This window comes from Aphelocoma coerulescens, chromosome 1 (genome assembly GCF_041296385.1).
Source record: "Aphelocoma coerulescens isolate FSJ_1873_10779 chromosome 1, UR_Acoe_1.0, whole genome shotgun sequence".
NCBI classification, from domain to species: Eukaryota; Metazoa; Chordata; class Aves; order Passeriformes; family Corvidae; genus Aphelocoma; species Aphelocoma coerulescens.
Window position 1 is genome coordinate 33,754,955 of NC_091013.1, and position 18,473 is coordinate 33,773,427.

The 18,473-nt window shown below is 38.1% G+C and overlaps 1 protein-coding gene across 3 annotated transcripts in view; it reads right to left on the reverse strand.

Annotated features, from left to right (window-relative positions):
- HERC2 (HECT and RLD domain containing E3 ubiquitin protein ligase 2) overlaps positions 1–18,473 on the reverse strand; it is a 114,862-nt gene that overhangs the window by 89,988 nt on the left and 6,401 nt on the right. For all 3 annotated transcript variants that reach the window (XM_069006311.1, XM_069006295.1, XM_069006302.1), the window contains exons 3-4: positions 13,106–13,220; positions 5,428–5,565 (exon numbers count right to left, since the gene is read on the reverse strand). In XM_069006311.1, the coding sequence (XP_068862412.1) occupies positions 5,428–5,565; positions 13,106–13,220 (253 nt within the window). The remainder of the gene's footprint in view (positions 1–5,427; positions 5,566–13,105; positions 13,221–18,473) is intronic.

Sequence of the window (18,473 nt, forward strand, 5' to 3'; positions counted from 1 at the left end):
TTTATCTTTACAAAAAATTTAGCTGATTTTTCAAAAGATTTAAATCCATCTGGGAATCAACATGGTGAAACTCATTTCAATAAACCCTCAAACCTGCGCAACACTTGTTACTGATGAACTGAACTGTCTAATGAGAGAATAGCTTATTAATAGTAACGATTCAAATTTCATCTGAGAAGGTTACAGGGAACTCTTTAAACAAAACTGTTCACATGTCACTACACCATCCATTGCAATGCTATGCTTTGCCAGTTATTCTGTGAAGGGTGGAGACATTATTTACCTAATCTGCACCTGCACTGTAGGAGTTGGAGTCATACCACACCAGTTTAAATTCTCAGACCACCATACGCAGAATACTTGTTAACTGGCAGCTACAGTCAGGTATGTTGCTGGATGCAGTAGAGATAGGTAAGGGTTTTACCCTCTTCTGTTAAAATTTAATCACATCTCTCCCTCCCCTCAGCGAACAATGCAACTATGCATCTTCACTTCTTAATTCCTCCAGCCCAGAGTTCTCTGCATTAGAAGGAAAAACACTGGAATTGTTTAACCCAGCCTATTTGACAGAACAGGGCTAAGAAGTGACATGTTATTTAGATATTTGAGCAAAACAGGGGACAAAACAAACAGCTGAAGAGAGCAGCTTCTAAAACCATCTCAGCCACAGCCAGAACACTAACCTGCCATGAGCCTAAGATAGGTAGCAAGTCCAAAGGCATGTTTGCTCCTGTTTTAGCAGCACAAAGAAGTAACATGCTTTGTGGTTTCTTAACACTCATTTCATTAGCTCTTTTAGGGAATGCCACAGGCTTCTGACAGGTAAATTAGACACCTTAAAAATGCCAATACCAGACTGAAGTATTTCAAGGTTGACTAATAAACTTTAGTAACAGCAAATATAGATGTTGGAGTGTGGAGAGATTTCAGACTTGGAAACACATTTCAAGCAGAATTTGGCATGAAACTACTGTTATAATGAGTACACATTCCTGTCACCAGCAGAACTAATGTGCTCTAATTTCCTAGAGAATTTTATATTTTGTCTTCTCTTTCCCCTTCCACTACACACTACTTCCATTGGACGAAGAGGAGATAAAGGATGCAGTTGGCTTAACAGGCATCTAATGACCCTTCAAACCTCTAGAATGAGCAAATTCAAAAATTAGAGGGAAGGACAAAAATGCAATCACATACACATAACTTCCTTCAGAAACAAAACCATAATAGGCTTTCAATGTTATTTTATAACAACAAAGAATATAATGCCTAAAGGGCATTTAGCTTTTAGCTTTCTGCTCCCCTGTTCAAAAGACGAACAACATCAGACTTCAACTTATTAGTATTCAGCAAGAGAAATATTGATCAGCTGCATGTGCATTCAGAACGCAACTCATTTTGTGGCTGGGTGCAGGAGGACAGTGAAGGGTCTGGAGGGGAAGCCTTATGAAAAGCAGCTGAGGACACTTGGTTTGTTCAGCCTGGAGGAGACTGAGAGGAGGCTTCACTGTGGTTTTCAACATCTTTGTGAAGGGAAGTGGACGGGCAAGTACCAGTCTTTCACTCTCGTGACCAGCAACAAGACTCACGGATATGGCGTGCAGCTGGATCAGGGGAGGTTTACGCTGGATATCAGGAAAAAGTTTCTCACTCAGAAGGTGGTTGGGCACTGGAACTGCTCCCCAGGGAACCGGTCACAGCACTAGCCTGAGTTCAAGAAGCATTTGGACAATGCTCTCAGGCACATGGTGTGACTATTGAGGTGTCCTGGGAAGGACCCAGTGTTGGACTCAATGATCCTCATGGGTCCTTTCCAACTCAGCATATTCTATGATTCTCTAATTTTCAAAGTTTTAAATCATCAGTACAACTTGCTTAAATTGATGTTCTAGTACTCATGCACAGAACAAAATAGCAAGAATTTGAATTCCTGTGTGTGGGTAAAGATACACATAAACACATACACTCCTTAAGGGCATAAACAGCAACTGAACATATCTGGAGCTGGACAAGTGGTTTCAAGCTGCGGTAGAAGGAACAGGGCAGAATGATGATGCAAAGGCAAAAAAGTAAAAGAAAATACAGGGATGAAGGAGCTCTGAGAAAAACAGGGGAGGTCAAATTTCATCCTTTGACTCAGCATTTCTAAATCTAAGCTTGAAAGTATGGGTCAAGAAATTTGATAAAAGCTGAAAATATCACAACAATGAAGGCTAAAAGGTTTTTTCAGTGTCATACTTTTTAATTACTTCTGTACACAATGTAAATTTAGAATTAATCATGCAATTAAAAGCCCCTTACAGGATATAAGTTCTGCCTATCTCCTTCTCTCACAACACAAATGCAGGAATACAAGTGCACTTGGTAATGACAGGCATCTCAACAAGCTCACTGAAGTCACATGGTTAATTTTAGCCTTGCCTCTTCAGTAGTGCCTATAAAGCATTTGATGCAATCAGCTGTACTAACAATATCAGAAAAATAAGATGCAACACTGTGAACAGTTTGATTCAATACAGCCAACCTTAAGCATATTATAACTAAGAAAAAGAAGCCCAAGAAGATGAAATACTGCTCTATTTTCTGTAGGCTTTGAACAAACTTCAAAGGGTTTCCTCTTTTTTTTCCCCATACCTAGAGCTGAATATCTGGACTTCAGATCACATAAGAGGTTAAAACCTAAATATCTTCAGAAAAGAAAACTGGTGAAGGTAGTAAACCAGGATTTTTAGGAAGAATCAGAGGAACTACGTTATGAGTGTACTCAATCTGGTATGAATACAATAGGTGGAAGATGTTTCAAGGGAGTACTCATGTCAAAAATGGATAGCTCAACAGTGGTATCATGAAAGAGCCGAATACGAAATGGAAGAACACTAAAATGCAAAAGAGAAAGAAAAAAAACACCTTAAAGTCAAATAATGACTTACACGTCTATTTATTATTATCTTATGCATTCTTACAGTACTTGGAATAGTAAGACCCTTACCAAAAAAAAAAAAAAAAAAAAAGAAAAAAGAAAAAAGAAAAAAACTGATGTTTTTGCCCTATTCTGACAGCACAGTGATCTCAGCATAAATGAGACCTAGAGAAAGCATTTTGCTTCGCTGAACTCGTGCCACGATGACAAAACAAGCATGAAGCTGAGGGATACATAAAGTACTATTTCTCAACACATTTAATGAACAGGTTTTTCTCTGTGCTCTCACAATCCCTTAGCCCTCCTGGGGGAGGGGTGTCACAAGGCCCACTGACCTAGATTAGCCTGTTGAAGTTCAACACCAAGATCCTCCACACTTGGCAAACTAAGATTGTATTACAGCACTTCTAAAACATACATATACAGTGTCTAATATCTAGTTACTATTTTCATAATGTAAGGCTGTAAATCATTAAACTCAGGAGAAATACTTCAGTGTATTGACCTGAGACGCTGACTTTAAATGCCTCTTCAGTTCTTTTTGTAAGGTAACTTCAAATCTCCATCTCCAAATTATACCCTACTTGTAAAGGAATATAAACCATAAATGAAGACATAGTAAGTCTTTAATTCTTACTTGATCAGCAATGACATATTTAAGAAACAATTCTCCTTTTTAAAATTTTCTTCATGGTTTTGATAAGGAAATGTTTAAAAGTTTATTTTCCTGAAGGATAACAGAAGAAATGCTTAAAACAGTTATCATTTTATGAAACATTAACAGAAAGTGTCAAAATGGAACTGATTCTGTATAGTTTTTTCAAAATTAATTACCAAGCCACAAAAACTAGGATGGCTCAAAAGGCAGCTGTTAGCTATATTTCTGAAAAATGCAAAACAAAAATTAACAAGGTAACCTACAATCATGAACAAAAGCCACACTTGCAGTTTATTTATACAATATAAACTGCAAGTGTATTCATAGCACCATTTAAGGATTTCTGTCACAGCTAGGTGATACAAACAAGCACAAGTGGTAACAGAGACCAAGGAATATGAATTTAATTCTTCAAATTATAAAGTCTTTGCAAGTTATTTCTAGAATAAGAACCCATGCATGCAGCAATAAACCATACTATATATAAGCACTGAAAGTAACTACAAGACAGTAAGCTATTTCTCTCTGAAAACTCCAAACACACATACATCCTTTTTTTTTCTGAAAAAACACTTTCTCAATTTTTTAAAAAATAATTGGAGGGTGAGCTTAAAGGCCAAGTCTTGTCCCAAACACTTTGGTCACCTGGAAGAAATTTGGTAAGATACGTGACATTTAGATTACCATTTTGTAAAATAGTTTTATTTTACTTTTCAGCAACACACATTAAATAAGAATATAAAATATAAATAATGTGACCTTCAGCTCACATCTCTTCAACACATTCAATTCTTGCTCCCTCTTCCACTGTAGTGGCAATTCTTATCATTCCTAATATACTGCAAAATTCTGCCCCACTACCTACAGAGTGACAGCAAATCCATCTGTCCTCCTGTCCTTAAGGAAAGGGAGCAAGCAGGCTGGCACAGAGCAGAGGACAGCAGACTGGCAGCTGACCTGTGGCTCAACAGAAACAAGTATCTCCCCTAGCAAACACAGCTACACAGATGCAGATTCTGGCACTGAAGAGATAATATTTTTCCCAGGGATATTCAAGTGCTTCTGGATGAGGGGAAAGGACAAGTGGCACAACAGATGTCTCTGAAGTTTGTACATGCCAACATCTGAATCAGGCAACATCATGTACCAGGAACTGTAAAATAAACTACTGAACTGAGGCTTCTTCTGATCTGCTATTTTTAAACATGGACAATTTTAGACAATGAACTGCTGCTCTACCGTAACAAACAGCCACAAACTTCAGCTGGCTTCAGTATCAAAAATAGTATTTCATAGACCCCTACATGAAGATGTGAAAATACAAACTGCTTTTCCACTGCTACCACTGCTGCAATTACTGTCAGCAAAGGTCAGGACAAACAGTTAACTGAACCAACCATTTCAACCTTCCTCCCATGATTCACACAAACCTATCTACCAGACCATGAAACCAAAGAGAAAAATCACCTATTAAAACATTAGTGCCTGCAGAAAATTCAGGCTTCAGAAACTAAGCAATTTTTTTATAATGTCTGCAACTGAAAAGAAATATTCTGAAGACATTGGAACTTTTCACTGTGTAACTTCACTTATTCCAAGTCAGTCCATCATTCCTTCAAGCAGCCTGAAAGGGGCAAATTGACTCTTCGAGTCAAGAGTCTAATTAAATCTGAAATTAATTACAGCAAATGTTTAATTTCAATCACAGTTAACTCAACTTATTTCACTAACCTAGCAGATGCATCAGTCAGCAAGCACATGGGATACAAATACTTCCTGATGCTACAAAAGTAGTGATCAATATAGAATATGTAATGTCAGTGACAGTGACCAAAAACAGCTGTAATACCTGGTTGTTTACCCCACACCCAACTCTCAACAATCGATTTGGCTCTGTAAGTGGGCAGTGGAGTCTCTTCTTCATCTTTCTTTTCTTTATCGTTTTGCTCTTCTTTCTTTGACGCAGTTTGGCATTCAGTGCTATCATCTAAAGAAAACAAAAGGGAGGGGGGAAAAAAAAAAAGACCAGTTAAACTACCTTCAGTTCAAGCTGGAATTCAGGTCTAGATTAGAAACGTAAAGGTGAAATCCCCAGCCCACCAGCTGATGGAAATATTGTCTATCACTAAGAGAACAGGGTGGGGGGGTAGTATTTTACCATGCTAACTGTCACAGGTGCTGAGTCTCATGTTACATTTCGTAAGACAGTGACCTTACAATCCAGAAATCACCTCTATAACCTCCTCAGGAGGATGAACATTTAATATAGATACTATCCTGTAAGACTTGCAAAGGATTTGCAATACACAGTACTGCAAGGGAGGCACTTTGAGTCAGATTTTGCTCCCAACTGTTTCTGTTGTATTTACTTGCTTTTATATTCCATTTCCAACAAAATAAAAAAAGACAGCAATAGCCTTAATTTCAAAATCAAGAAGAGCTATATATTGGCATTTACACTAATTTTATGCAGCAGTATGTCAACATCTGTAAAATATCTAGCATCTTAGTAATTACTAGCAAGTAATGAAAATAATTCCACCATTTTCTGCCCAGGCAACAAACACCACGTGCAATCCTTTTGAGACTACTTTCACAAAGACAGAACACAGACATTAGTCACTTACCTCCGTAATCAAAGGCTGCATGAAAGTCCCAATTTCTAAACACAGCAGAACTAGACAGCTGGAAGTTTCTCCTTATTTACACTGGGAATATGGATTTCCATATCCATACCTCCAGTCAGTTTAATGCATAAGACTGCATTGCAATTGAGGGACACATGGCCAACTACTTTCCTCACCCTGACCTTCTTTTCAAACCATACCACTCAGAATTTCTGAAGTCCAGCATTTGAAACTTATCTATGAAGAGTTTAGTTCCAGTCATTTTTACCTGGCTCCTAAAAACTGACCAATCCCTCACTCCTATCTGCCAATCTAGTCCAGAGACTCCCTTCCTAAATGTCCTGGCCACAACATGAAAGATAATCACTAGTATTTTGTCTTCTTTCCTCTCTCACCCCACACACCCTCCAAAAAAACTGCATTTGTACCAGCATAAATCAGAAGAAAAGAATAATCAAGAGCTTCACATCAGTAGCCAGACACAGAACATCTGACTGCAGCCTGCCTCACACTCATAGAGTGAGATCAAAGGCTCTCATTACCTCAGAACATACAAAATACACCTATCACAATGTACAAAAGCATGGAACTGTTCTTTCCATCTGGCCTGACAGAAAATTAATGCTTAATCTGGTTGGAACTGGATCTGTGATTGGCTCTTTGTTAATTTTTTTTTTAACTGGAGACAATAGCACCCCCTAAAATAAAGCTTTTTGGGGGAGCCTTAATTACACAGATTTTAAATTAAAGCCACTGTTTCCTAACCTATAACTGTCACTAGTGCTCAGGAGGTGGAAGATGAAGACTGAAGAGCAGGAAGAAAAAGAAAGGAGACATTAATTGCAGTATCCATGATGGGGCTGAGACTGTGGGCCAAGGAAGAGATAGGAAAGTCACTTGAGAACAGGAAAATGCAATTTGTATATACCTCTTGTAAGTGGCAATCGGAGAACGTAACTGTGTCCCCCAAACACTGAGGAACAACCTGTAAGTCACTAGTTTGATAACAATGTCCAGAATGTGATGTAATCCAGCTGTTTCTATTCAAAGGCACATGCAAATAGCACTGAAAGTACAGAATCCATTATAGACCATTAAAGGACCCTGTTCAGCCCCAGTGGTTCACAGTATTTCCACAGTAACACCATAATCTCACTGTTTCTGCACTCACCCACACGTCTAGAGACGCACTTTTCAGGGTCTGGAATTTTAGTTAGTGGGTAGAAGGGTGCTGTGCCAAGATACTGTTTTGCAGGCAGCTGTAGGAGAACTTGTTACACTTTTTAACAGAACCCTGGCAAGGGATGACAACCAAGGGCTACAAACTTAGTCATTTTGTCAAACTCCTCACTGCAAATAGAGAAGATCCCAATCCAGGTGGGAACTCAAGCTTTGTATGTAATAAAAACATACCCTGACATGTAAATCCACATTGTCTGTATGAACCGAAAAGAGGAACAGTGAGAGAAAAAGTGGGAAGGAGATGAGCTAAAAACCACATTAAAAGACCATGTCAAATTGTTCCACAAAGATGGTTCATTTATATTTGCAAAAAAAAACCTCGTCACATAACAGACAAAGCTGGTATCAGTCTAGATTGAAACCAGCAACACAGACATCATAATTGTGGAAGTTTTGTTATGCTTCATATAAGATTTTTAAACAGGGAGACCCAAGGAGTTTTCAGAAAGAGGGGCATAGAGGAGAAAAATCTTGAGCAAAGCCAGAACAGGCCAAAGTAACAAGTAGTAAGACAGTTTTCAAAACAGTGTATGCAAAAATATAGTGCAGTGTGTCAGCATGATTTAACTTAATGTTGTGAATATTGTGGTGGGGGAAACAACTGCATAACATCTCCCTGAAAGAACTTTCTCTTCATTATGTTTTACTTTACAGCCTTATGCTGGTATGCTGAGGCAGGTAGGCATAGCCAGTCAAAACTGAGCAACTGAAGAAACCGTTCTCGACTAGAAATTAGCTGCCAAATCAAAGCACAGTAGCTCACCATGTGTGCACCATCTCGCACAGCCATAGCCTAATCTGGTACAAATGGAGGATAAAAAGGAAGCACTAAAAATGGAACTTACGTTTCATAATCGATGAGGAAAAAAACCTGACACTGCTTAGTCGCCTCCACCACCTGTTACAGTATGGTCTTGTGCTGCTCTGAAATGCCAATGAACTCAGGTAGTTGGGAATCCCTCAGTCCAGAGAGAAAGCTGGCAACAGTTTCCCTACAGATGTTGCCCCTCACAGGGCAAAAAGTCACACAGTGTGCTTTACACAAGAGCTGTATTTTATAACCACCCTAAACCAGTACTTGGCAGTCCCAGAACCAGGAAATATTTCAGCTGCAATAAATTTTCCGTCAAAAATCCTTTACTTTTTACACACACACATATACATACATACACAAAATTGATTGATTATTTGGGATGGAAGGACACATGCCTTACCATTTGCAAACCATATTTATGCAGCCTTCTAGGTTGAGTCAAGATGATAAATTGTTATCTCCTAACCCTAATAAAAGAGTTTCTTTTATATAATATAGTTTCTTTTCTTATAGTTTCTATTATATATAATTAAGTTTCTTTTCTTCCCTGGTACACTATTTTTTTTACAATACATTCTTTAAGTTATATTTTGAATTTACAATAGAGCATTTTACATTTATGAAATCAAACTGTCCGACAGGGTGACTAAAGACTTCCCTATCCTGCAGAGAGTATGATAATCCACAGCTGAGCACTGAATTCTTGAGCCACTGGGTACATAGCTGGGTCAGGCGAAACAGAGAAGTGGCACTTCTCACTTTTAACAATTTCTCCCTTACACAAAAAAGGAGGCTCAGAGCAGGAGCCAGCCTTCATGCCTGCACACTACTACAGTTTGATTTATAACGTGGTCTGAACAGCAGCCACCATAACCAATTCCCACATACTGTTATTCTTGTCATAAATATTTTGTTTCTGCCAGCCTCTCTGGAATTGCTTGTGGCATTTGGACTTTATTTAACCTGCCTGCAGGTGCAACACTGAATGAGATTTATGGATTCAGTGGCACCAAGCTCAGAAAGGTCCAACTTTCAGGTAAGGGGGAACAGAAGAGGAAGCCCACAGTGTTTACCAAAGGCAGGACAGAGGTATGAAACTGACGATTTTATATTTTTGTCCTGGAACTTAAAACAGCTAATTGAAACAGAATTTTCCACCTATGAAGTTTGAGGAATCCAAAATAAATAAAAAATGCAACCCACAAAATAGACCTGTGTAGTTGACTGGTATGTCTTAAAATTTTACAGTAATAGTTCTCTAACTTGAAAATTTAGTAATAGTATTATTTACTACTTTTTATTGTTTTCAGTACATAGCTTCCCATATACAAGGTATTAATCTAATCCAAATTTCCAGAGGGCAGCCTGATTATCTTTTAAGTACATGCAATGCTACAAGTGCACCTGTATTTGGACATCACTACTGTCAACAGCTGTGTCCTCAGATGGTACTTGGAAACATGCAAACACATTCAGTTGAACACATTTATCAAATATGTTTTTCTGAAAGCGCCACGAATTCAAAACAAAGAGCTTATTCCTAACCAAACATTCTTGCTAACAGGAGGGGAAAAAAAAAAAAAAAAAGGCACTACTTCTATATTCTTCCTAGAGAGAAAAGGAATGATTTTTGTTATCAATAGCATGTTCTTCCAGTCTACTGCCACTACTAATATCCACTGACAGAATGAAGTGCTTCTTCTGAACAGTCCTGTCAGCATCAACAGAGAGCTACAGCAGTAGTGAAGAAATAGACTTATAATGGATGGGCTTAAATCAAAGCTTCTTAAAACAGACTAAATAAAAGGGACCACGTACAGCAACCCCTCTTGTTTATCTCCAGACTAGTCAATTTAGCAGCAAACTCTGAATATTGACATTAATCTATATTGCTTTTCATATAAAACCACTGGGTTTTATATAAATCTAATTACTTGTATGTATATTTCCCTCTCCTCTTGAATTTTATTTGTAGATCATTTATGCAAAAAAGTAAGTACCAACTAAACAGATGTAAATACTTTAGATTTTAATTTCATGAAACAACTTGAGCTGCAAGTTCAGAGGTGCAAACTGATTAACAATTTTTCTGGTTCCATGATTCACTACTGCCTAACAGAATCAAACATACAATTAGATTGACACTGACCAAAAATAGCCTTGATTACCTTTTTCTTCTGAAAACTCAAGTCTGGTAAGCAAGATAGATGTAGTTTAGAATCCTGTAGGCCAACACAATAGCATTTTTGAAGGCTATCTTCACTGAAACACAGCTCATACATTAATCCTAGGAGTTAAGAGCCTGAACAAGCTGTTATTTAAATTCCTGAACTACTGTGGTGCTTCAAGAAATAGATGTTTTGGAAATACCTATGCAGAAGAACATACACCCTCCAGCTGTGAAAAGGAACATGTGTGATCTGTGCTATGTAATCCTACCCTTAACTCTTGCAGATGCAAAGAGAAGTGGAAGGTGGTGTTTTAGTTTTTACCTTTCTTACCATCCAATTCTATCTTAACTGGCACTAAAATAAACTAAACTAATTTTCCCCAAGACTATTTTGCCCACGACAGTAACCAGTAAGTGATCTCCCTGGCTTTACCTCAACCTACCTCAAGCTTTTCCCTTTTATTTTCTCCCTCTGTCCTACTGAGGAGGGGCAGCAAGCAAGGAGCTGGAAGGGCTGGCACCTGGCTAAGGTCAACTCACCACAATATAGTACTGGAAGCAACAAGTGGAAGTCTGCCTTCACCACTACCACTACGGATATGAGAAAGCTTTCAAAACCGTCATCACAGCTTGGACATTTTAGGGTAACAAAAAAGCTTTATTTATACAGTAAAGTGACAGAAACTCTGTATTTTTAAGAAACAGTGTCCTACAGTCTTTAACACATTATAAATTTTTGAACCTTCTAAGACATGTGTACACACATATATCCAGCATCTAAAAAAAAGAATTCTCATCGCTGTTCAGAATAAGCATCCTAAGTGTGGACAAACAAGTGAAGTCACAGATGATTGACTTAGCATTTCTGGATTTTTACTTTATACTGCTGTCTATATCTAGCATCAGAAGTGACAGATTGCATTTTCCTAGCTGATATTTCAAGGATTACCCTGAAAATTAGAAACAATTATCCTATGACATCTCTCTATAAGCTTTCTCAGAATTACTAAAAGCACTTCAGCACTGTAACTAACAAAAATCTCAATTCTCTGCAGGTACTTAGCTATAAAGATATTGAAAGAACAGTCTTCTGTCAAAGTCTAGTACAAGTACCACTCCAAAAACAATGTGTAAGTATCTGGCACAAAAATATCAATTCATCAGTTTCATTTGCAAAGCAGGTACTTACTGATTACTATAATATATAGTATTTGGTATTATAGATGGTTTTTATCTCTCTTCTACATGAAAGCATAGTGTGTTGAATTGTTGTACTATGACCACCACAACACCCCTATCATGAGCTGCCAGTGAACAGGAAAGCATTTCCTACAATTCATTTAGGAGGTAATCCTTCCCTTTATTGCATCAAGTTTGCAACGCCTGTTATTAATATACATGGAACTAGCCAATCCAAAGCACAAATTATTACTCTACCTCCACTCATTTCATGAGCAGTTTTGCAGTAGCCTTTCTGCTAAGACCAGCTGTATTTTCACCCAGTGTCAACAATAATATTCCAAAGGGCCAGCAGAATAAGGAAGACAAAAGTTTTCTAACTCTGAAACAGTTAGGAGCATAACCTGGTTTTTATGACAGCATGCAGCCACTCATAACCTACAAAGCTTACACACTTCATAAGTAAATGTATAATTCATTCTTCTCTCATAAATTATTTATTGTATCTTATTTCCTGTAGAAATTACCTCCTCTAGTCAAAAACACATCCATTCCTCCTATTTTTAAAGGAGGCATACTATAGGTATGAAAAAACTGTCTACATGAGTAATTGAGCATTATTGGTTTGAAATATCATGTCTTATCCCATAGTATAGTTCAGAAAGTAACAGATGCTAAGATAATACTTCACTGTTACCAAAGGCAGTATTCCTACCCATCTGTCATTTATCTGGGAATCTTAAAAATTACTGACAAAACTTATCTGACCATTTAGTGAGTCTATTTCAGCCAGATCAGGAAACAAATACTTTCCTTTTTGACCAGTTTAATTTTCTGTTCAATAAGGAGACAAGGAGCACCACTTTTGTGGTGAAGATGAAAAAAAAGGCAAGAGCAGAATCACCCCATTGTCCATCACAAAACAAAATCCACCTCCACTGAAGTAATCTCTCTAAACAGATGTATTACTCTGCCATTTGCAGCATTTTAACTGCTCTCAAGTACACTGGAAAACTTAAAAAACAAACAAACAAACAAAGTGCACTACATTCTCAGGCAGATTGTAGACAGTTTTTTAGCTGACCTTTTAGTTACTTTCTGAAGATTGTAAACAAAATTAGAAATAGCAGTATCAGCTTTATCCCATTCCTCAGTCCACTTCCTTTAAACAAAGGCTTCAGCTGTAAACACACCAAGCATACCAAACAAAAAGACACTGCCAAGCCTCTCTCATAATAACAAGCCTAGATACAAAGTTAAATTTCACAAGGCTGGAACAGATTTAAGCCTTCATTTGGAGGCTTAGACACTACCTTTCTGTACACTTCGAAGAAATCACTTTCAAATGTATTTAATTCAAAACATTAACACCTGCAAATTGTATAGAGAGGTAATGACAAATCAAAGTTTTGTGACAGTATGGAAGCTGAAGTCCATTTTCATCATTACAGTGAAAGAAAAAATGAACAAATAAAAAGAAATTTGAAATCCATACCTTTTTTTGGAGGTAGCTCACCACTCTGTATTAATTCTGTTCCAGGATATACAATCTCTCCATCTTTTACCATTTCGTTCCACAAGCCACATAGTCCATCTCGTGTAAAAGCAAGCTGTTAAAAATAATACATTATATATAGTTACACACAACAATTTTCTCTCAAGGCAACTCAAGCTAACATTTAAAATACATCTGATTTTATACATCATCCCAGAAGAAAGAAAACACATGCACCATCTCATCAGAAATGAGATTGTATGCGTGTACGACAGGGATTAAAATGCTCTTCAGAATCTCTGATTGTCCAGCTATGCTATTTTCAGGTTAAAAGTGCAAACCAGTAAATTTTAGATTCAAGTCTGGCAAAATGAACTTTTTTTTGGTGACAAATTCTCATCAGACACATGGATCTGGTTACCTCACAACTATCCACCCATTCAAGATGACATCAGTTGGGGGCTGGAGGGCTGAGAGGGTGTGGGGTGCCCTTTTTCCCTTCAGAAAAAGCTATTCAAACAAAGTCAAGCTGCATAAAATCTCAAGACAGAGAAACATACAGTCCCCTCGCCAACCAGCAACTGAAGAGTTGGGCATCTTAACCAGAATGATGACATCAAGGCACAGATTTGTAAATTAATTCAGCCAGTTCAATCTGGTCCTGCTGTGCAAAGCATCTCTCACAACCCTCCCTCTTCTTTCCAACTGCTACAATGTCTCCTCTCCCATGAAGGAGCAGATTATGGAACGATCAAGCCTAAAACCGGCTGCACCCAGAGGAAGAGCAAAGGGCTGCCTCAGCCCAGGTCAGCTCCCAATACACTTTGTTTTCAAGAGGACAAATACTGGCAACAGAATACAGACTCTGCTAGCTGGAACCACTCACAAAAGCACTGGCTGTAACACAAGTCTCCTAATGATTTAGGAATTTGGATCTCCCTTCAAGGATCCTAATGACCAGGATAACTTCTCTTCTATTGATGTTTTCTGCTTTATAAAACACTGTAAAACAGGTATCTACATCCCAAGCAAATTCCATAATAACCAGGCTGTAATTCACAACTGTGTAGCATAAGGGAGGAGGGCAGGACATGAAACTGAAAAACAGAATACTTTCTGCATACCCAAGTAGTGCAGTGGCCCACATTAAAAAAACCCAAACAAACAAAAAAACCCAAAATGCAACAAAACAAAACCAAACAAAACCAACCAAACAAATAAAAAACAACAACAAAAAAAATCAACAACCCACCAACTGCTGAAGGCTTATTCAGAAGCATCTTTGTGTTATGTAACTAGCATTCAAATCCAAAGTGTTTCAGCTGAGAAGTAATACAAAGATGTGGCTCAGAACTGCCATAAAATATTTACCATTACACACAAAAGACCACTTGTCTCAAGGAAATAGGTCAAAATAAAATATATTCTAATGATTAAAGATTATAGGTTTTATGAGAGACACCCACCAGCAGGGAAGACATTTGCTGATCTAGCTCATCTCAGTTAACATGAATTAAAAGACAAGTTGCACGCTTTCACACCACTATAACACACTAAATGAGCACAGTAGTTTCTTGACTTCATATTGTATATTTCAGAAATGCACTCCAACATATATTAATGACTTCAGTAATTCTTCTTTTAGCATAAAATATGAGCTGACACATTGTATGTGTCTGTCACTTACTATTGCCTGATCAGGGGCATAAGAAGGAAAAGAATCATGTAGTGTGAGCTAGACATTATTAATTTTATCTGTGATTTATCAATTGTACAGTACCAGAATCAAACTCTGACCATGCTTTACTGAAAGGTACAGTCCCTGTTCTTCAGCACTAAACAGCACAAAGAGCTTTTGCAAAGATTTGTCTTTTGCTAAAAGCTTTACATTTGGCTTCATTTTTAAAAAATTGGAATAAGCTGAAGCTGCATTTCAACAAGAAAAAAAATCATTCGCCATGAACTGATTTTCTTGATTGTTCCCAGTCTATGAATATTTCAACAATAAATGGTGTTCACTTTTTCCTTCTTTAGATGTGGTCATATATTTTAGTGGAATACCTAGAGAATTTACTTTTCAGAGTTTTTTTCTTGTGTAAAATAGCAAAATAACTGTTTCACTGATTTTGGCTCATATAGTGGTGATAGATTATTTTTTTAAACTTTCACCTGTTAAATGCTAACCTACCCTAAAGTACAAGCTTGAAAAATAGCAAGTGAGGCAACCCTCCAGATGGGTTGCATAATAAATTACAGTTTTCACAAATTAAAGATCTTTCTCTAATAAATTGTCTTTTTTACACATTTTACTTTACATTCTCAGATCACCTTGGTATGGAAAATTACTGTCACAGCCCGTAGAATCTAAACGTCTCCAGGCTTTGAATGCCAGGTTCTTCATAATGCAGCACTGTTCTATTTCAGAAAACTTACTTATTACTTTTGAAAGCGTTCATATAAAGCAGAATCAGAAACTCTTTTCTCCACTTCAACCTCTAATCCTTTTACATGGCATAAAGTTCACTCAACTCTTTCACGCAACTAAAAACTGAAAAAGTAAACAAAATATCTTCAGCCTTGGGTTTGGTTCAAAGTCTTATCAAAGTAACTTTCTTGGTATGTTGCAAAAAGATAGAGGAACCACCAAGACTACAGGTCACAGAGTTCCACCTCCCTCTCCAAATACCTCACCATAAGCAGCCTTCAGATAAACAATTTTGCCTACTACTTAGGTTGTAGTTAACATTTTGTCAGCAGTATCTGTGTTGGGGGAAGGGAAAAAGGAGACAAGTTTGAACATAAAGAAACACTGGACTTACTTTACAGCAATAATCAAAGGAACCAGCTGAAAGGATAAATAAGAAACAGTATTTACAACCAATTCATCTGTCGTAACTGAGGGCAACCTAATTTCAGCTGTAACAAAATGACTATTAATCTACTCAACATTCAGCAGATACCCAGTATTTGCTATACATAATAGCCAAAAGTGAAAGAAAAGTCCGAGTTTTTAAGTGATAAATTATTTACACAATTTTATTTTCATAATCTCAAAATTACATTATCACAATAGAAAATTTACAGCTCCCCTAAGAGAAATACTTCTTTTAGCCAACAGAAATGGGGAGGAGTGATTGATACAAAGGAGGGTCGTGCTGACATTCAGAGGGACCTTGACAAGCTGGAGAAACGGGTTGACAGGAACCTCATGAAGCTAAACAAGAAGTGCAAAGTCCTACAGCTGGGGAGGAACAGCCTCAGGCACCAGCACAGGCTGGGGGATGACCTGCTGGGAAATAGCTCTGCAGAAAAGAACCTGGGAGTCCTGGTGGGGACCAAATTGAACATGAACCACCAATGTGCCCTTGCCATGAAGAACGTTAATGTGTGACCTGGGCTGCATTAGGAGTGTTGCCAGGTTTGGGGAGGTGATCCTTCCCCTCTATTCTGCACTTGGGAATGCTGGGTCCAGTGCTGGGCTCAGCGTGAGAGACATGCACAAAAAGGAAAGAGCTCAGCAAAGAGCCATGAAAATGATTAAGGGACTGAAACACCCTTTTAATGAAGAAAGGCAGAGAGAAAGGGCTTGGGAAGAAAACTCATCTACATATATATATATAAAATCTGAAAGGAAGGTGTAAAAAAGATGGATCCAGGCTTTGCTCAGTGGTACCCAGTGACAGGACCAGCAGGAGTGAGTGTGAACTGAAACACAGGGGCTTCCCTCTGACCACCAGGAAACACATTTTCACTGTGAGAGAGTGACCAAGCAGTGGCACAAGGTGCCCACGGAGGTTGTAGAGCCTCAATTCTTGGAGCTATTCAAAAGACATTCAAACGCAGACCTGGGCACTGGACTCTAGGTGGCCCTGCTTAAACAGGAGAGTTGGACTAGATGACCTCTAGAGGTCCCTTCCAATCTCAAACATTTGTGACCCTGTGAAACTTGCAGCTGAAGATAACACTCATCTGTGTATAGAAAAGTCAAATGTCTGCTTTGATTGCCCAATCCCACATTTTTTTCTTCGTATTTTTTCCTATTCCTATTTTATGACTATCTTAGCGAGAACAAGTACATATTACTTTCTTCTTTTGCTCCCACCAATACATCTCGTACTCAGTCATTCGTAAAGAGTCTATCAACACATCTCAGTGTTCAAACTAGAGAACTAGAACTTTGTTCAGAACAAATTTGAAAAGATTCCTCTGGTTTCTTTACTCAAAAAAAACCAAACAAAAAACAAAAAGGTACTTCTACTAAATTATTTGAAAAATGTTCTCAAGGCAATTGGTGGTACAGTGCAAGAGAAGAAAAACACACTTGGTTGGTGTCCTCATTGTTCCTGACCTACTGGAGTTCCAAACACAAGAGCAGCCACTTGTGTTTTGTAGAGTCTAACACTCTTTTACTAGATTGCTTGATTCATATGAACATCTTTCCCTCTAATAATTTAGTAACTTCATTTGTAAATGTTTAAAGGGATGAACTTAAAACAAACTCAGTAAATTAGCAAATTAAGAATAAGTTTTAACCAAACTTTTACAACTGACAACAGTACCAGAGATGTACCCTCTGCAAATCTCCCCCTCAAGGCCCTGCTTGCCCCACCACTTACATGCTTCCCTCCCAAGACCAGGACAAGAGCAGCTCTATACTCCATTACTACCATCCACTGCCTTGCAACTTTGGCCCATGTTCTTAATCCTCCTACTCACTCCCGATGCTAAAAATCTCCCTTGTCCTTTCCCATGACATCTACTGACCTCCTCTCAATCCCCATCTCTTACACATCTCACCTTCAGAAACCCCAAGCCTCTTCCATTATTTGTCACACTTTTTCATGCCCAGACGCCCAGACCATGTCTTGATCTCTGCACTTGAAAGCCATTTATCTCAACAAATCCATGGTTCCCACACAGACGTAAGGCTCAGCCCTGCTCACTTACCCTAAACTAAAAAAGCAAGGGCCTAAGGAGACTTTAAAGTGAACTTCTTCTGTAAACTGGGCTACCTCCACTCTAATCTTTTGTTAATCTTATCTCTGCAGTTAAACTGTAATTTATTCTGTCTGGTACAACATCTGATTAAGTCCAAGGGGTATCTAGTTTGGTTGCTGACATATGCTGCTGCCAGCCTCCAACAGGGCTGGCAGTGAAATTCCCATCCATTCCCCTCAACTCTAGACAGTAGGACACTGGTGTTAATATTTCCTTGCATTTCAAGAAAATTAAATCTTGCAACCATAACTGGATAAGGCCGTGAGAATTCTCAAAGCACTGCTACAATTTTGCTTTTAATAGGTTATTTTAAGAATAATCAGCAGCTCTGATTTTGTTTTGAAGTCAACTATTTAAGTCAGATACATTC